We start from the raw sequence: 16,724 nt of genomic DNA on the forward strand, positions 1-16,724 counted from the left end.
TGGCTTGGAAGGGCAGTGAGATTTTATTCAATGTCTTTTTCCTAAAGGATTACTGAAGTTAATATGTTAGACTGAGCCATGTTTTTGAACTTTAACATATAATCAGAAGCTTTTTTCTAAACAGACGAGTTCCTCTTTTCCCACACGTACGAATCCTGCCACCTGATATTCAAAATTAGCACCATCAAGCCCTGACCACAAAGGATGTGGGTGAAGCTTTGCTTCGGAATGAACGTTACCTCTAACGCCTGGCATTCTACATGCCATGTGGTAGTCTTAAATGAGGAAAAGAGAGGGGGGAATTTGTGGAGCTTTAAATGGTTGATTCCAAAATGACACGGCCTAAACTCTCCAAAATGTTTTGTAGTCTGCTTTCCTCAGAGTAGAAAAGGCAGCATTGCTGCTAAGGGTAGTGACTGAAATTACACATATGAACCTATCTTAAAAATGGGAATAAAACTGTCTTTCAATGAAGCAGAATAATTTGATAGTGACACTCCTTCTTCGGAAACAGCGAGCTGCGATTTTGCACTGCTCTGAGTATAAGCGTCTTTGAGGCTGTCAGGCGGAAATGGTTTTTCTACTTGAAAATGGGGTTTTCCTTTCATCACTCAGGAATGTGTGCCTGTCGCTCTCCATTGCCATCGATCCAGGGAGCCGTGATTGTTCTTGGAGCTGGGGACACCGCATTTGACTGTGCGACATCTGCTTTACGCTGTGGAGCTCGCCGCGTGTTTGTGGTCTTCCGAAAGGGCTTTGTTAACATAAGAGCCGTCCCAGAGGAGGTAAACTGGCACCGTCAGGATGATTTGGCATTTTAATAAGATGTGTTTTAGGAGCTGAAACTCTTAGAGTGTCATTCTTATTTTACATCATTAGATTGTTCCTGTAACGTTGCGATGTGAGTTGTTGAGAGGTTCCAGTTTTGTACTTAATTGTTTCATTTAATTCAGCGATTGAGAAGAATAATCAAATTCATAATAGAAATTTGGGTACTTGGCATAATTTCATGGATCGTTCTGAAATGGGACTGATTATCCTGCTCCAGGTTACTTTTGAAATGTTTCTCCACTACCTACTGGCATTAGGATTTATGTAGACCACCGGTACGCTGTTCAACATGTACTTGTTACAGATAGATGAAATTTAGATGCATTTAGTAAATGAAAGTATACCAACAATTCTGTAATGAATGATCACTATTTAGACAAATGCCGGGGTCGTTCACCTCCAATTACCGTGTATCAGTCTGCCCCTGGTGCTGTGTGATAATGATGGGTAGGATCCGCCATTTTTAAATTTTTTTCATAGAATGAATCTCTCTGATTTAAAGTGATTAGCAATCACTTAAATTTCAGTGATTTCATGGGTAAAGCTGGCCGTTGACAAAACGTGCCCAAACCATCATTTTGGACATGCACTTTGAACAGACTCTCCCAGGAGAAAGTTAAGCTAGAAGATGGAATTAGAAAGGTAAGTCTCCTAAAGCCTGAAAAATAGATCATTCCTGTTATAGGGAGTGACTTTCAGGCCTGGTTATAATAATGTTAATAATTGTGGTATTTGTTAAGCACTTACTATGTGCCAGGTACTGTTCTAAGCCTGGGGGGAGATACAGAGTAATCATGTCGGACAGCAGCGTGGCTCAGTGGAAAGAGCCCGGGCTTGGGAGTCAGAGGTCATGGGTTTGAATCCCGGCTCTGCCACTTGTCAGCTGTGTGACTGTGGGCAAGTCACTTCACTTGTCTGTGCCTCAGTTACCTCATCTCTAAAATGGGGATTAACTGTGAGCCCCACGTGGGACAACCTGATGACCCTGTATCTACCCCAGTGCTTAGAACAGTGCTCTGCACATAGCGCTTAACAAATACCAACATTATTATTTTATCCCATACTGGGCTCACAGTCTTAATCCCCATTTTACAGATGAAGTACACATCAGGCAAGTGGTGGACCATTATTAGAACCCAGGATCTTTCTGACTCCTAGGCCCAGGATCTATTCACTAGGACGTGCTGCTTCTCCTAGGTCAAGCGTGGTAGTCCTTCCCCATAGTATAAAGTCTGCAAAAAATAGGTTTCTGAACAGAGAAGGGGTGGATTTGGAGAAATATTGGGACCACTGAAAATCCTGCATGTTAAGGATCTGGTTGGATCAGATTGGTGCAGGCAGTGTGCTTAAAATGAACTCTTTCTATGGAAAACAATTTCTGGAGAGGCAATTGTGCAGAAAGGCATCCCTAATAGTAACCTCATATTGGTGGGGACTTGACTGTGCAAAGAAAGACAACGTTTTTATAATCCAGTAATACTAATTTTGCCTTCCGGTATTCTTTATCTTAATGTTGACTTAATTGACACATTGCATTCCAGGCCTTTACACCCCTCACCCTTCCCTCCCTCTCTGTCTGCCTTGGGACAGTCTCTGGCATCCACTTAGGCTGCTGTTGGGCAGGCTGCAGGGAATGAGCAGCACAGAGGAGCAAGCCAACTCGGGCTACAGCGGACGGTTAGACTTTTGGGCCCATCAAGAGGCAACATGAGGATGCAGCATCAGTGCAGTGCTTTTCAAGCCAGAAATTATGACTAAAAGAAATGAAATAAAATTCATTTCACATAGCGCTCAAGTCCACTATGGTTTAGGACTATTAATGGCACATGCCAATGCCATTAAGTTTTTCATCCATGCAGATATTGGCCTAATCCTTTTCATGGTGATGTACAGCCTAAAAGCACTATTTCTTCACTTTGGGGAAAGTAACTTTATGATTTACAGTTGTGTGATTAGAGATAATTACCACTTATTGCCCTGTTTACAAAATTTAACTTTCACCGAACTCTTGAATTGCAAACTAAACCAAATAAATGTACTAATTTTCACCTTATCAAAGCCACTCAGAGTGGGCCTGCATAATCGAATGCTTCCAATGCCACTGATAACTACCTTTGTCAGTGTCTAGCTGTCATTCTGTTTCAGACACTTTCAGGTTTCCTGACCTTTCCCTGCCACACTGAGTCAGTTCTAGGGACTGGCCACTGTGGAGAATCAAATTTTTGTTAAGCACTTACTATGTCCCAGGCAGTGTAGTAAGTGGGGCAGACACAAGATAATCAGTTCAGACACAGTGCCTGTTCCACTGGGGCTCACAGTCTAAGTTAGAGGGAGGAGGGGTCAATTCCCATTTTGCAAATGAGGTAACAAGTGCAGAAAAGTGAAGTGAGTTGTTGAGTTCACACAACCAAAAATTGGAACCCAGGTCCTCTGACTCCCAGGTCTGTGCTCTTTCTGCTAGGCCACCACTGCTTCCTGTATTAAATGTTAAACAAAAGTATTAATGTCAAACACAAAATCCTCTAAATGTGAAGGGAAGCTTCTCGAGCCTCCAACAAATGAAAGATGAGAATGAAGGCTCTATGTTATTTAGGCTTTAAAAAAATATTGTAGCCTACCAATAATAAATATCCCAAAAGTGAATAATTTTACCTACCTCCTTGGGTAAGTGTCTTCTGCACTCATTATTTTCAAGATACTATAAGCAGAATTCTTTAGAGTGATCTAATGACATTATTAGTATCTGTTAATCACTTAACTATGGGCCAAGCACTCTACTAAGTAAGCGCTAGGGTAAATTCAAGCTATCCAGGTCAGCCACTGTTTCTGTCCCACATGAGGAACACAGTATAAGTAGGAGGAGAAACAGGCATTTAATCCCCATTTTACAGATGAGGAAACTGAGGTACAGAAGACTCAAGTGTTTTCCCCATCAGGGCAGAGTTGGAACCCATGTACGTTAAGACTTCCAGGCTAGTGGTCTTTCCACTAGGCCATGCTGCTATCTAAAAGTAGTAGTCACGTGAATGATTATGATAATTTCACCTGACAGGAAATAATAATCATGATGATTATTGTATTCATTAAGTGTTTATTATGTGCCAACCCATGCCAAGTGCTGGACTAGATAGATAATCAGAGCCAGCACAGACCCTGTCCCTTTATAAATGAGAAAACTAAGGCACAGAGAGATTAAGTGACTTGTCCAAGGTCGACCAGAAGGCAAGTGAAAAAGCCAGGACTGAGACTTGGGTCTCCTAATATCCAGTCCTGTGCTTTTTTCACTCTTTAAGGGCCTCCGTAAGTACTATTTTGCTTTATTGCTGTTACCTAAAAAAGTAATGAATTTTTTTAAAACTAGAAATAAGCTGATGTAAAGACCAAATGAGCTCCTAGTAGATATAATAAACAGAACTCTGAATAGGTTATGGATTTTTTTAGGTTTTCTTTAACACTTTGACTGCTCATATGATCTGAAATCGATTTACTAATCCATCCTAAATCTGCCATGGATGATGTAAATCAGTGTGGTGCATTTGTATGATGAACTGCCAAGAGCTTCCTGGCTGTCAGTTATATTGAGTCCCTTTTTGGAATGTGATATCTAGACATTTTGGTCACCCAAATATTTATTTTCTGGAAGATTTTTCTCCTCCCCATCCTGAAAGGTTTCTGCACTTTCCTTGGGTGATTGGTATCTGCAGTCAGTTTTCACTTATCTTCCTATAAATGTCGTTATTCTTTTCACTTTCATCGAAAGGACAAATCTCCAAAGCAAGATTTCTTTTCTTTTTTTCCCTTTTTTTTGTAGTATTTGTTAAGGACTTACTATGTATGTGCCAGGCACTGTACTAAACCCTGGAGTAGCTTCAAGCGAATCAGGTTGGACACAAATCCACATCCCACATGGGGCTCTGGGTCATCATTAAAGCTACCAAATATTTATTTCCTGGAGGATTTCTCTCTTTCCACGCCCTGAAAAGTTTCCGCACTTTCCTTTAGTGATTGGTATCTGTGGTCAGTTTTCACTTATCTTCCCTATAAACATCGTTATTCTTTTCACTTTGATCGAAAGGCCTGATCTCAAAAGCAAGATTTCTTTTCTTTTTTTTCCTTTTTTATGGTATTTTTTAAGGACTTACTATGTATAATAATGTTGGCATTTGTTAAGCGCTTACTATGTGCAGAGCACTGTTCTAAGTGCTGGGGTAGATACCGGGTAATCAGGTTTTCCCACATGAGGCTCACAGTTTATCCCCATTTTACAGATGAGGTAACTGAGGCACAGAGAAGTTAAGTGACTTGCCCACAGTCACACAGCTGACAAGTGGCAGAGCCGAGAGTCGAACCCATGACCTCTGACTCCGAAGCCCAGGCTATTTCCACTGAGCCATGCTGCTTCCAGGCACTGTACTAAACCCTGGAGTAGATTCAAGTTAATCAGGTTGGACACAAATCCACATCCCACATGGGGTCACAGTCTTAATCTCTATTTTCCAGATGAGGTAACTGAGGCACAGAGAAGTTAAATGATTTTTCCAAGGTAACAGTAGAAAAGTAGCAGAATTGGAATTAGAACCCAAGAACCTCTGACTCCCAAGCCTATGGTAACCACTAGACGACACTATCTGGTCATCTCAGTTGAGCAAGATTGCCTTAGCATTGTCATTGTTTACTAAGAGGTAGCTGTTAATAGTAATAATCATGATGATGATGATGATGGTATTTAAGTACTTACTATGTGCCAAGCACTGTTCTAAGTGCTAAGGTAGATACAAGGTCATCAGGTTGTTCCCTGTGGGGCTCTTAGTCTTAATCCCCATTGTACAGATGAGAGAACTGAGTCACAGAGAAGTTAAGTGACATGCCCAAGGTCACACAGCAGGCAGGTTGTAGAGGCAGGATTAGAACCCACGTCCTCTGACTCCCAAACCCGTGCTCTTTCCACTAAGCCAAGTATATCTGTCATCTGTGCCATTTCCCAGTGTGCAAAGAAATCAAATGACCTTACTTTTTAGGGTATTTTTTTTTAGTGCTTACTATGTGCTAGGAACTTTACTAAGTGCTGGGATAGATAAGAGCTAATCAGGATGGACACAGTCCCTGAGCCACATATAGAACTGTAAGCTCACTGTGGGCAGGGAATGTCTGTTGTTATATTGTACTTTCCCAAACACTTAGTAGAGTGCTTTGTAGACAGTACACTCAATATATATGCTTGATTGACTGACATGGCACTCACAGTCTTAATCTCCATTTTACAGATAAGGTAACAGGCTCAGAGAAGTTAAGTGACTTGGTCAGGGTCACACAGCAGTCAAATGGCAGAGCCAGGATTAGTCCAGGTTATGCAGATGATATTGTACATGCCTCCTGAAAAAGTGGATGAACTTCTCCTTTATGAAATTTGAAATTTAAATCCAATTTTCTGTGAACTAAAAAACAAGCAAACAATAATTACCCTTCACATTACATATTTTTTCTAACCTGAAAAATCCATACCCAAAGCAGGAAATATTAACTTAACTGCATCAGCAGCAGCAAACCTGGTTTCCATTTGCTGTTGTCGGAGCCTCATCATTTGCTCTGTTCTTTCCCAATAGCTTTTTTTTTTTTAAATAGGCCAGGCATAATAGCCGGTTGAAAAAATAATCACAGAATCTGCCTGTTTTCTCAGAGCGCTTACAATATCTCGCATGTGAGCCAGCTAATAATGGGAGGCTTTTGTGGTAGTACGTATTCTTGATTCTATTTATTACTCTGATTCTGTTTATTGCTATTGTTCTTGTCTGTCCGTCTCCCCTGATTAGACTGTAAGCCCATCAAAGGGCAGGGACTGTCTCTATCTGTTACCGATATGTCCATTCCAAGTGCTTAGTACAGTGCTCTGCACATAGTAAGTGCTCTATAAATACTATTGAATGAATGAATGAATGTGATTGAGCAAAGCAGGTTTAGCAATGCCTAAGGTGAAGTTGGTGCTGGCTAGCACCTGTAATGGATCCTAGGGAAATGGGTGAAACCACCGAAATTCAGCAGGCCGCTGACCAGTAAGGTTTACTTTGTCAGCAGGTACCTGAGCTCCGAGGAGTTACAGGCCGAACGGACTAGGAGGTCCCAAAACACTATCCATTGCCCTAAATAATCATATTCTCCAGAAAAATTCCTATCCAAAAAAACTTCCGTCCCCATAAAAGACACGGCAACGTCTTCCGGGTCCCCCATGAAACCTCATCCTCAAATAGCCTCCCTTGTGGCCTTATATCCACATTCTAATTTGAGAATCTACTGAAAAGCCAGAGCACCTCCGGTGACAACCCTCAAGGAGGTCAGGAAATTGCTGTATTACTAGCTACTGATTGAGAGGAAGAGGACAAATCCACTAATGGATCCTTCCAGTTTTTCCTGCAAAATTATGCAGAGGAGATTAGATTTCACAGGAAACAGAATCCCCCTATCATTTGGTATTAAAAGCTGTTGACAGATCTAAGAAAATCATTATAGATGCTTCAGGGGAGACAATATGGTTAGGAAAGTCTGAAAGTAGGCAAGATGATTGTTGTGCAGTTCGTGCATGTAAAACTCTACGGATCCGCTGCGAGAGCGATTGCAGATGGAGAGCGGGGCGTTTTGGGGGAGATGTGTTCGTGGTGTCGCCGTGAGTTGGAAATGACTCGAAGGCACAAGACAAGACAGTGCAAATGGTATGTTCTCTGCAGAAGTGCTCTAAACCATCTTCAGAGTTCCTTGTGGGCAGGGAATGTGTCGACCTACTCTGTAGTACTATGCTCTCCCAAGTCCTTAGTACAGTGTTCCGCGCACAGTAAGCGTGTAATAAATACCATCGACTGATTGATTCAAGAGGTATGAAAGAGGGATTGCTTCTCCTGAAGTGTCTACAGTTCTACTAGGGAGGCTGAAAGCATTGGGTTTAAGAATAACAACTTAAATTTTAATATACTTATGTACTTTACCCACCATGAATGAGATATAAGCAGAGGCAGGTATAATTATTTCCCTTTAGAGATGAGGAAATGGAACTATACAGAGCTTAAATGACTTTCCCCAAGTTACTGAGACTAGGCTTGGTAAGAGTCAGAGTCTAAATGCCACATTTATTGTTTTAACTCTCATTCTGTAGTCTTTCCACTGGATTTGTTGCCCAAGAACTGCCAACTACTGAATAGTTACTCACTTCACTGTTCCTCTTTCCAATTTCAGATCTTATTTGTGTGGTACTTCTGTTGCTGCTTATGTTGGTTATATGCTATAGGGAGAAGATGAATCAATTTTCAGTTGTGCTTCCTGAAATTTGGCATCTGGCAGCTATTCCGAGGCCTCCCTGTGACCTGCTATGCCAGTATCCAGGAGAGACAGGAACTGTGGAGTGACTGGAATAGAATTGGAGTATTTGAACCCATAGGAAATACGGCTCCCTGGCCAAAAGGTGTTAGGTGGTATCCCTGTAATTATGTCTTAGATAACAATTAAAAACCCAATTCCTTGACAACAATCTGATAAAAATGGAAGTGTTACCAAAGACCTGAAAAATACTAAAGGCAGCTCTTGAGAGACCCTATAGTGGAAACTGCAGAATTAAATAGAAAGTGGGAACAAAAAGAAAATTACAAGACTTCTGTCATATTTTGTAAATTTTTCCCATAAAAAATTATATTATTATATGGGGGACTGTTCACCCATATGGAGATTCTTTCTCCGGGAGACAAAGAAGTGTGTCTTCCTATACACAAGTTAGTCACAGTGAAGCGAGACTGCAGGCTTTAATAATAATAATAATAATAATAATGTTGGTATTTGTTAAGCGCTTACTATGTGCTGAGCACTGTTCTAAGCGCTGGGGGAGATCCAGGGTGATAGGGTTGCCCCATGTGAGGCGCACAGTCTTAATCCCCATTTTATAGATAAGGTAACTGAGGCACAGAGAAGTGAAGTGACTTGCCCAAAGTCACACAGCTGACAGGTGGTGGAGCCGGGATTAGAACCCATGACCTCTGACTCCTAAACCCATGCTCTTTCCACTGAGCCATGCTGCTTCTCTGTTTTGCTTTCATGTATCCTAACTCCAGGACATTAGATTATACAGAAAGTACAGAGAAGTGTTTTCTGAAATGGGCTGTCTTTTAAGGAGGCCTTGCTACTTCAGGTTCCTGTTCAGGAGGAGGAAATGCCCTTTGCCTTCTGGGAAATGTAGTCTCCTTTCTTTCCTGGGGTTATTCTTCTGCTGCACTCCTAATTCTGCCATCCAAAGAACTTTGAGTGTTTGTTTTGTAAACCAGAGCAGCCCAGAACAAGGAGATTAGAGACAAGGGTGTCCATCCCTTGAGATGCTTTATAAAATCTCTCATCTTCCCCACACACTCAGAATATATTTGTTTTCTTTGATGGTATTTGTTAAGCACTTATTATGTGCCAGTTTCTGTACTAAGTACTGCATTAAATACAAGTTAATCAGGTTGATCTCAGTTCACATCTCCCATGGGGCTTATAGTCATAATCTCCATTTTACAAATGAGGTAACTGAGGCACAGAGAAGTTGCCCATGAGCGCATAGCAGACAGGTGGCTGAGCCAGTACTGGTGAACCCAGGTCCTTTGGATCCCTGTCCCATGCTCTATCCATTAGGCAAAACTACTCCTCAATTCAATTTGACTACTAAATAGACTGCACACATTGCTTAAAACCGTGACATCACTTCATGAACAAGTCAGTCTTCATAGCTTTTTCATCACTCATTAACCTTCCTGTACCTTACCCTTAGTTCTCTCTCTTCTGCTCTGAAAAGCTACCCCAAGATGGGCTTGACCCCCACAATTCTACGAGACAGTTGACATTTTTTTTATAAAAGTCATTTAGGAAATTGAGAATTGTAATCTACCTTCATACAAGATTTGTTAAAAACATACACACAAATTAGCAATTAAAAGTACATGTATGTTGGGCTTTGATTGCTCTTCCACGATCTTGCTTTATTGAGTGTTACCGATTCAAAGTGAAATTAATCAACACTTTGCCAATAGGTCTTCAAAGTAAATGCATTCTGTTTCCTGGATTAAAGAAAAATCAGCCTGTAATGTCTGACTCCCTCACTAGATTCTGTTTCTGGTAGCTAAGGATCATGTCTACCAATTTTATTGCATTGTACTCTCCCAAGCAGTATAGTACAGTGATCTGCACAGAGTAAGTGCTCAATAACTATAAAAGACTGATTGGTTGATCGGCACCAGGCATACACACTTGTGTGTTCCAATTTTGCATTGAGCTGTAGTAAACAGAAGTGAACTGTAAGAAGAAAATTCCTTAACTCCCTAGTAGTGTTCTAAATGAATGTATGATGAAAACATTCACTCTAGAAGAAGTGAGTGCAGAAGATTATTTTTAGGACAATGATGATTGATTTTCCTCTTTCAAATTTGATTCCTTCAAACATTTTGCAAGTATTTCAGCACTTTATAATTATGATTGCAAAATTCCATCCATTGGCCTTTCAAGAACGCTTTATATAGTTCGAACAATGAAATATCTCTCTGGGTAATGACATAACTGAGTGATAGTTTAGAGCTCACCTTTAAAATGTTTCCAAGGTACTTAAATGCCTTTGGCTTGGCTTTGGAGTAGTATTTTATGGTTTTTGTTAAGCACTTACAATGTGTCAAACATTCTTCTAAATGCTGGGATAGATACAACGTAAGTTGGACACAATACCTGTTCCTCATGGGGCTCACAGTCAAAGTAGGAGGGAGAACAAGAGAACTGAGGCACTGAGAAGTTAATGACTTGCTCAGGGTCACACAGCAAGCAATTGGCAGAGTCAGGATTAGAATCCAAGTCCTCTGACTACCAGGCTCGTGTTTTTTCCACTAGGCCATGCTGCTTCAACTTGCATTCAACAAGAAAGTAATCCTTTAGAAAATTTGAACATTGAACAGTGCTTGGCACCCAGTAAGTGCTTGGTAAATATGACTGAATGAATGAATGAACCACATAACACTTTTTTTTAATATTTGGGGATTAAGTCCCCCATAGCCATATACCTCATTTGGTAGTTTTCATATTTATTTTATTATTTATTCCTGAAATTCTAGATGTGACTGTGTTTTCAGGAAAATTAGTGCTTTTCAGTTTCAGTTTTACTAGAAGGATCTTATTGCTTCCCAAATGTCTCAGAATTAACCAGCCTAGTTCTGTACTAGAATTCTGTGGAGTCCAGTCAGATAACCTGGAAATTGTGGGCAGTTCATCTATCACTAATCCATTCCAAGCGCTTAGTACAGTGCTCTGCACTAGTAAGCGCTCAATAAATACTACTGAATGAATGAATGAATGAACCAATAGTCTATCCCCAGTAAGATTGAAATAGGCATTAATGCTTTCAATTTGAGACCGCAAACACCATCAGAATATTTGGAAACCTTGCAAATTTTTCAGTTATTACTGCAATCCCTGCTACTATATTTCAGCCCACTGATAGGATATTTTACAGGATTTACATGTTTCAGTTTCTCAGTCTGCTAGAAAAGACCACTGAATAGCAGTTTTCTGTTAACTGTATTCTGAAGCACTCATTACATATATAAGGTGATTGGAATTAAATGGGAAAAGAGATGGAATTTGGATAAAAAGTTAAAATGTTTTAAGATCATTCCTTAAAGATAAATGCACTGAAGGTTATTCTGGCATTTGACTAAAATGCGGAAGATCATCATCAGCTTTCACATATGCTGACTTTGAGATTAGCTCATTACTAATTATAACCCTCTGCTCACTCTGTGTAGATGCAATCTCAGAAGTGAGTGGACATTATGCTTTTAATTATAGTGAATTAAGTTGCTTCATAATTTCCACAATTTGATGCCTGTAACATTAATCAAACTAATTCATCATATTATGTAGTTAATAGGTAAAATGAAGATTTAGCTGTTTATACATTGCAGTCAGATGTATAAATATTATAATTTATTTCAGAGGAGTGTATCTTCAAGCCTCCGTTAATCCGGTCCAAAATACTGGAGTTAGAAAGTGCTGTCAAGCTCTGAAACCTGTAAAATGTGCATGGAATGAAAACATACTTCTTCCCTATTCAGAGTGAATCTCAATTCTGTTTCCCTCAGCATAAGCCTTTGCATCTCTTGCTGTTCAAGCACTCATTGATTTCAAGGGGATCATTTCTCTGTATGTAGATATTCTGTGCCTTTCTAGAGGAAAGGTAGTTATACTAATGGATTTATGTATCGAAAGCTCACCGAAGGCTTGGTTTGAGTCAGGGAAACTAGATGGATGCCAGAACCACTTTCAGATATTTGACCATCCTGATCCAGGGAAAATTGCTCTCCTCCCTCCCTTGCATATGACATCACACATAAGTCTCCCCAAATCTATGGCATCCTACAACAGTCTGTCTGGATCCTCAACTTAGTCCATCTCGTCAGGGGACTCCCTCCCCATGTGGGACAACCCCAGCGCTTAGAACAGTGCTTTGCACGTAGTAAGCACTTAACAAATACCATAATTATTATTTTTTATTATTCCTTGCTTTTGTTCTAGACCTATGTCTTCCCTTCCAGGTCTCTGCTAATATAGAAGTCACTTCTGTCCCAGGAGAAGGGAGGCTGGGCACTGACAAATTTTCAACCGCTGTCATAACAATAAAGGACTGAAATGAAATCAAAAATATCTATGTTAATAATAAATGAGGCATCTTTTTAAGCACTTACTGTGTGTCAAGCACTGTTCTAATCACCGGAGTGGATGCAAGGTAATCAGGTTGGACACAGTCCCTGTCCCACATGGAGCTCACAGTCTTAATCCCCATTTTGCAGATGAGGTAACTGAGGCACAGAGAAGTGGAGTGATTTTCCTAAGGTCACCCAGCAGACACGTGGTGGAGCCGGGATTAGAACCTACATCCTCTGTCATCCAGGTCTGTGCGCTTACTGCTAGGCCACACTGCTTCTCTGTCCAGTGGCTGCCCCGTAAATGTGTGCCTGGAAATAGCTGCCTCAATCGTCACATGAAGCTGGTCCTAGGGACAATCTACGTTGCTAAGATTCCTTACTTTCTATTTCTCCGTCTTGGACTTTTTGTCTAGAAAACCACAAAATCCACTCTTTCTGCGTCGTCCATGCACCTCAATCTGTGACCTTTGGACACTTGATAATCTCCCCACCCCTAAGCCCACAACACTGAAGTACATATCTTCAAATTATATATACAATAAATTAATTATTCACATTAATGGCTGTCTCCCCTTCTAACCCTCTAGTCTGTGAGCTTATCGGCAGAGGATGTGCCTCCTAATTCTATTTTATTATTTTCTCCCAAGCACTTAGTACAATTCTCTGCACATAGTAAGTACTCAATAAATACAAATGGTCTGTGTTTCATTGGTCCTATGTCTCTCCTCTCCCCCTGGCCAAGGCTCTGTTGTTACTTTTTAAACCCCCCATTGTCTGTTATCCTTCTCCTCTTTCTCCCTTGACTTTTCTTCCCTTATCTTCTTCAGGCTGTAACCTCTCTTCCTTAGTGTGTATCTTCATATTTGGACTCCTATATCTTCTTTTCTTCCTTCTACTTTGAAACACATCGATCAATGAATAGTATTTATTGAGAACTTATAGTGTGCAGCACACTGTACTAAAAGCTTAGAAGAGTAAACAGAGTTGGTAGACATGTTCCCTTACGTTCCGTGCTCACAAGGAGCTTATAGTCTAGTTGGGGACAAGACATTAATATGAATGAATAATGGATTCCCCTATTGCTTGATCAATAGTGTATAAGCCTGGGCACCTGAACATCCTTGTCTCTCGTGGAGAAGCAGCATGGCTTACTGGAAAGTGCATGGCCCTTGAGAGTCAGAGGACCTAAATTCTAATCCTGGCTCCACCATTTGTCTTCTGGGTGACCTTGAACAAGTCATTTACTTGGGCCTCGGTTTTGTCATCAGTAAAATGAGAATTAAGAACCTTTTCTCTCTCCTACTTATTGGTATAAGGATTACGTCTGACCTTATTAACCTGTGTCTAGCAACTCCTGTACTTAATACAGGAGGTGTTGCCTAATTGTACATTCCAAGCACTTAGTACAGTGATTTGCACATAGTAAGCGCTCAATAAATATGATTCAATGAATGATTAAATAAGTATAGTGCTTGGCTAATAATAATTACTTAGCAAATACTATCATTCTTACCATATTATTTGTTTTGAAAAGATAGCAGTTATATAGCTAGTAAAAAGATACTGTTGACTGTCGAAGAACCCCTTAATCTGAACAAACACTACTTTTAATGTTTTTGCGACACAGCATCGAGGGTAAGACTGTCTAGATATTTGTAAACCTCTAGACTCTTAATTCTTCCTATGGCAGGTCATTAGCATCTTTAAATCCAAAGCACAAAAATTCATTGGTTTTAGAGATTTTTTTTTAATTGACTGACATTCATTCACTCATTCAGTCATTTATTGAGTGCTCACCGTGTACAGAGCACTGTACTAAACACTTGGGAGCAAGTCAGGGCAACGCAGAAGGGAGTGGGAGAAGAGGAAAGGGAGAGCTTAGTCAGGGAAGGCCTCCTGGAAGAGAGGTGCCTTCAGTAAGGCTTTGAAGAGGGGAAGAGTAACCGTCTGACAGAGTTGAGAAGAGAATAATAATAATAATAATAATGTTGGTATTTGTTAAGCGCTTACTATGTGCCGAGCACTGTTCTAAGCGCTGGGGTAGACATAGGGGAATCAGGTTGTCCCACGTGGGGCTCACAGTCTTAATCCCCATTTTACAGATGAGGGAACTGAGGCCCAGAGAAGTTAAGTGACTTGCCCACAGTCACACAGCCGACAAGTGGCAGAGCTGGGATTCGAACTCATTAGCCCTGACTCCAAAGCCTGTGCTCTTTCCACTGAGCCACGCTGCTTCTCTACTTCTCTAAGAGAAGGCATTCCAGGCCAGAGGCAGGAAGCAGGTGAGGGTTCAGTGGCAAGATAGGTGAGATTAAGGCAGGGGGAGAAGGTTAGCTTAGAGGAGCAAAGCGTTTATTACCCTATTTATTTTGTTAATGAGGTGTACATCCCCTTGATTCTATTTATCGTGATTATGTTGTCTTGTTTTCGTCCGTCTGTCTTCCCCGATTAGACTGTGAGCCCGTCATTGGGCAGGGATTGCCTCTGTCTGTTGCCGAATTGTACATTCCAAGTGCTTAGTACAGTGGTCTGCACATAGTAAATGCTCAATTAGTACTATTGAATGAATTGTAGTAGAATAGTGAGGTGACGTGGGAGGGGCAAATTGATGGTTTAACACCATTTCTGAGGAGTTTTAGTTTGATGCAGAGGCAAATGGGTAACCACTAGAGTTTCTTGAGGAGTGGGGAAATGTCTCCTGAGCGTTTTTATAGAAAAAACATCTGGGCAGCAGAGTGAAGCATGGACTGGAATGGGGAGAAACAGGAGGCTGGGAGGTCAGCAAGGAGTCCGGATAGGATAAGCGACTCTATTAATGTGATAGTATGGATGGAGAGTGAAGGGTGGGTTTTAGCCATGTCGTGAAGTAGGGACCGACAGGATTTAGTGATGGATTGAATATGTGGGTTGAATGAATATGTTAGTTACTATATGCTAAATGAGTCAAATTCTCTCTATACGATTGATCAAACTTATAGACATGCCTGCTGTCAACACAAAAACTGGTACTTTAGACATGATATCAGGTCTTCATTTCAAAGACCTCTGATACTCTGGAGGGTTGTGGCAATAAGTTAAATTCTGAATTTGAAATCTAAGCTGCAAAAAGTGGTAAATGATTATTTGCTGAAATGAAAGCCAGTGGGTAAATCTTGTCTTGAAGTCATGATATATGATGCTATTGCTCCATTCCTAATCTCCTTCTAAAACAGTGTCGTTTTAGGTATAATGCATTGATTTTTTAAACTATGAATATTTGGCATTTCTTGGTTCAATCAAGTGGGATGTTCTTGGTGAAATTAGGAATCGGCTGTTATTCTTTATAAACACTAAAAAGAATCGTATTGATTAGTTGCAAGGTATTACTTTGCCAAAATAAGACAGAGAAAAATGCGACAGAGAAAACGTGAATTAGTAACTGTATTTATGATGCTATTAGATGAATGGAGTTATAACAGAGTTAAGTTAGCTCTTCAACAATTCATCTTACCTTTACAGAGGGAGAGAAAAAAGTCAAAGTTTAAAAGAAATTCCTATTTGCTCCATCACCTTTAGAAGGCAGTTACAGTCCCACTGCTGAGTGGTATTAAGCAGTAGCAGAAAGCTACTGCAGAAAGTGCATGAGGATGTGAAGAATGAATTCAGAAAGATGTTACCTACTGTAGCACTGTTCACATGTTGTGTGTATTTTTCACATAAGTAGTTGGTAATCCTAGACCTCTCAGCTGCATTTGACTGCTTGTGGTTCTCCCCATTCTCCTTGAAACTTGATCCGACCTTGACTTCACTGATTCTATCCTCTCTTGGTTATCCTCCTATCGCTCTTTCTGCTCCTTCTCTGTTTTGCAGGCTCCTTCTCTGCCTCCTACCCTATGACAGTAGGGGGGTCCCTCAATTACTTTCAATAAATCGTTTGCATTTATTGAGTGCTTAATGTATGCAGAGCACTCTACTAAGAGGTTGGGAGAGTACCATATAACAGAATTGGTAGAACACGTTGCCTGCCTGTAATCAATTTACAGTTTAAGGGGGAGGAAAAACAAATGAATTAGGGATATGTAAGTAAGTGCTGTGAAGCTAAGGGGAGTGGGGTGAATAAAGGGAGCAAATCCAGGTGGAAGGGTGGAGTTCTGGATTCCTTCTATTCTCCATCTCCACCCACGCCATTGGAAAATTCATTCACTTCCATAGCTTTCAACT

The 16,724-nt window shown here is 40.6% G+C and overlaps 1 protein-coding gene across 1 annotated transcript in view; it reads left to right on the forward strand.

Moving 5' to 3' along the window:
- DPYD (dihydropyrimidine dehydrogenase) overlaps positions 1 to 16,724 on the forward strand; it is an 832,560-nt gene that overhangs the window by 380,638 nt on the left and 435,198 nt on the right. The window contains exon 10 of the mRNA XM_029062931.2: positions 616 to 785. Within this exon, the coding sequence (XP_028918764.1) occupies positions 616 to 785 (170 nt within the window). The remainder of the gene's footprint in view (positions 1 to 615; positions 786 to 16,724) is intronic.

The sequence above is a fragment of the Ornithorhynchus anatinus genome, chromosome 4, assembly GCF_004115215.2.
Source record: "Ornithorhynchus anatinus isolate Pmale09 chromosome 4, mOrnAna1.pri.v4, whole genome shotgun sequence".
Taxonomy (NCBI): domain Eukaryota; kingdom Metazoa; phylum Chordata; class Mammalia; order Monotremata; family Ornithorhynchidae; genus Ornithorhynchus; species Ornithorhynchus anatinus.